The sequence below is a fragment of the Pteropus vampyrus genome, unplaced genomic scaffold (genome assembly GCF_000151845.1).
Source record: "Pteropus vampyrus isolate Shadow unplaced genomic scaffold, Pvam_2.0 Scaffold246, whole genome shotgun sequence".
Classification (NCBI taxonomy): Eukaryota; Metazoa; Chordata; class Mammalia; order Chiroptera; family Pteropodidae; genus Pteropus; species Pteropus vampyrus.
This window is the reverse complement of record NW_011889027.1, coordinates 523,017-526,114: the sequence shown is the minus strand read 5'-3', so window position 1 is coordinate 526,114 and position 3,098 is coordinate 523,017. Positions and strand designations below refer to the sequence as shown.

The 3,098-nt window shown below is 58.5% G+C and overlaps 1 protein-coding gene across 5 annotated transcripts in view; it reads left to right on the top strand.

Moving 5' to 3' along the window:
- The window catches only part of TRAPPC12 (trafficking protein particle complex 12), a 39,288-nt gene extending 37,009 nt beyond the window's left edge, over positions 1 to 2,279 (top strand). For all 5 annotated transcript variants that reach the window (XM_023520082.1, XM_011374420.2, XM_023520083.1 and 2 more), the window contains 3 exons: positions 478 to 578; positions 872 to 959; positions 1,037 to 2,279. In XM_023520082.1, coding sequence (XP_023375850.1) covers positions 478 to 578; positions 872 to 959; positions 1,037 to 1,279 — 432 coding nt within the window. In that variant the 3' untranslated portion in view covers positions 1,280 to 2,279. The remainder of the gene's footprint in view (positions 1 to 477; positions 579 to 871; positions 960 to 1,036) is intronic.
- Positions 2,280 to 3,098: the final 819 nt, after the last annotated feature.

Here is a 3,098-nt window from a genome sequence, read left to right as displayed (position 1 = left end):
GAGCTGGGCTCTCCGTGCGTGCGACGAACGCGGGCTCGGTTTTGTTTTGTTTTTCTTTTCCGTAGAATTCCGTATTATTCAATCAAAACGTGACTTTGCCATTTTTAAGCTTGATGGTCTCTCTCATTTTGCTGATTTGCGATCTGCCACGTTACACCAACGTGTAAATGTTACCTTTTTTTGGTCGTTCATTTTGTTTTTGTCTACTTAACGCTGTGCAGCCTTGCCGGGATTCCTTCTAAAAACGACGACTTTTTAGCAAGGCGCGGTATTCACGGGTTAGTTTCTGGGGTGGGGACGGCAGCATCCGCGATATCTTGTGTTTTGCTTCCTGTTCAGGCAGTAAAAATTAGTCAACGGTCACCAGAGTCCTCCCCCGCCTGCCACGTAAACGTCTCCACACCCTAACGTGACTCTAGGGAACCGGGTGGAGGTAGATCTGTCACCTGAACTGACTCAGTAATTTTGTCAAAACAGATCGGTGACATTAAGACAGCAGAAAAATATTTTCAAGACGTGGAGAAAGTAACACAGAAGCTGGACGGCCTGCAGGGGAAAATAATGGTTTTAATGAACAGGTGCGTACTGTGCGCGCGTGTGGACGCGCCTCTGATGGCGCTCAGCAGCGGGCGGTGCGGCCGCGGCCGCACCCGTGTCCATAGCGGCAGGAATGGGGTGGCGGTGCAGTTAGTAAGGCAGGCAGACCACGACGGGGCTCAGTCGCTCGGGGGCGACCCCGCTGGAGACCGCTGCCCGACCGGGAGTAAGGCTTCAGGAGCGGATGGCGCCCCCGTCCCTGCGGCTTGGGGAGCCGCCCGCGTCCCCGTCGGGCAGTCGCTGGTTAACTGCTTGCTTGTCACTCACGTTCCAGAGCTTTCCTTCACCTTGGTCAGAACAACTTCGCTGAAGCCCACAGATTCTTCACGGAGATTTTAAGGATGGAGCCGACCAACGCGGTGGTAAGCTGCTTCCGCGCGTTTGCGGGCCTCGGGCGGTGGGGAGGGTGCGGGGCCCTGACGCGCGCCCCCTCCTCCAGGCCAACAACAACGCCGCCGTGTGCCTGCTGTACCTGGGCCGGCTCAAGGACTCGGTGCGGCAGCTGGAGGCCATGGTGCAGCGGCAGCCCAGGCACTGCCTGCACGAGAGCGCCCTCTTCAACCTGACCACCATGTACGAACTGGAGTCCTCCCGCAGCACGCAGAAGAAGCAGTCCCTGCTCGAGGCGGTCGCCGGCAAGGAAGGGGACAGCTTCAACACGCAGTGCCTCAAGCTGGCCTAGGCCGTCGCACCTGGCTCTGCCGGGTCTTCGTCAACTGTGGTCTGGCGCTCGTGCGCGATGTCATGGGGATTCAGGGGCCTCTGCCGCTGGCGTCTGGGAGCGTCTCCTTGACCCAGAGCCAAGGCCGTGGCTGTTCTGCAGTTTGTTGAACCCCAGCCAGCCCGAACCCACGCGGCTCTCACTGTCTGTGAGCACAGGGGAGAACATGCTGTTAGGGTTGCGGTCACCAACAGAACCCCAGCGGACGCAGTTTATTCCCCGAAGCTGGCCCACGTGGTTCATGAACTCTGAACATCCTCAGAGCGGCTGACACACGCGACAAAGTGCTGTCGCTGTGCGCATGCATCGAGAGCACGTGTACATGGGGACGACGCCACACGCCTCCTGCCCTGCCCCAGGCCCGAACATCCACTTCACTCCTCCGATTCTCCCTCAGCCCATGCCGAACACCTGGCACGAGCCTGGAGATGGGTGACAGGATCCAGCCTCGTTTCTCCATGTCCGCACATCATGGGGAGACGGGGGGTGGGGGCATTGAGGGGAGTCGGTGGAACGAAAGGGTCCGAGGGTGTGGGACGCGGGGCCCCGGCAGGGCCGGAGCAGGCTACGCCTCCTCATCCGAGCGTCACGACACTTGAAGCTGACAGGGTCGTCCCTGCTCTTAAACCTGCGCGTCTCCTCCTTCCCTCAGAGTCCGGCAGGGCCCTGTCGGCAGCCAGCTCTCCTAGTGCATTCGAGAATGGGACTCATCTCAGACTGCTGTGAACGCCTGTTGCGTGAGCAGAGCGACGCTGTTTCTATTCTTTTTGTAATAAAGTAAAAACACCCACGCACCTACCAGGCAGACGGCCTCTACACATTTGTTGAAATACAGGTTAATTTACACATTAAAATAGGAGAAAAAGGTGAGCTAGCCAAAGGGGCTGTTGCATACCAAGGAGGGTTTAAACTGTTTCTCTTTGAGAGAAAAATAAAAACTTTTGCTTCAGAGGCCCAGAAAGCCGCTGATGTCATTTGAATTTCCCATCGCGAGGGTTTCCCTTCAGATCTGGCTTTGGCGAGTGAGACAAGACTCAGCCTCCAGTTGAACCTGGCCCGAGGCCACGGGAATGTGGGTTTGCAGGAGGGCGGTTGAGAATGGTCCCAAGCAACTCTGCATAAAAGCCAGTGACACCACACAAGTTCTGGGCAGACTGCGGCAGACCGCAGACAGGTCCCGGGTCCCAGCAAACGGACCTGCATCGCGGAGGCTGCAGTGATTGGTCCCTCCGTACAGGAGGACGACGCCTGCTGGACCCGGGCTGCCGGGTGAGGGCCAGGGCCAGGTGGGGCCCACAAGGCCGTGGACATGATCACCTCCCCCCTCGGCATCTTGGCAAGTCCTTGAAGGTGGAGGCAGGGAGCGGCTCTGAGTGGCCGTGATGTCTGGGATGACCGTGGTATCTGGTTGGTTCTCAGTTCTCCTTTGTCTTAAAATTTAAATTGAACAGCCCCTAAAAGCCTGTCCTGGAGTCAAGCGGGGTGGGCAGCTAACCAGCAAAGAGCTCGTGCCCAGCCAGGCAGGACCTGAGGGGCACTGGCCCCATCCGCAGGCCTCACACAGCCCACAGCCACAGCTCCTGCTTTGACCGGGAAGCAGCTGGGTTCATGGCTGAGCCGGTCCTGAAAACTGCCTGGGACGACAGGAGCCGGGCCACCAGGGTTTCTGGCCGGAGGCACTGCATGGTCAGATGTCCTGGCCACTGAGCGACTTGACATTCTGCAGACCACACCCGGGGCCTGGGATTCTGATTTCATCCTGTGCAGGTGAGGGAGGCCA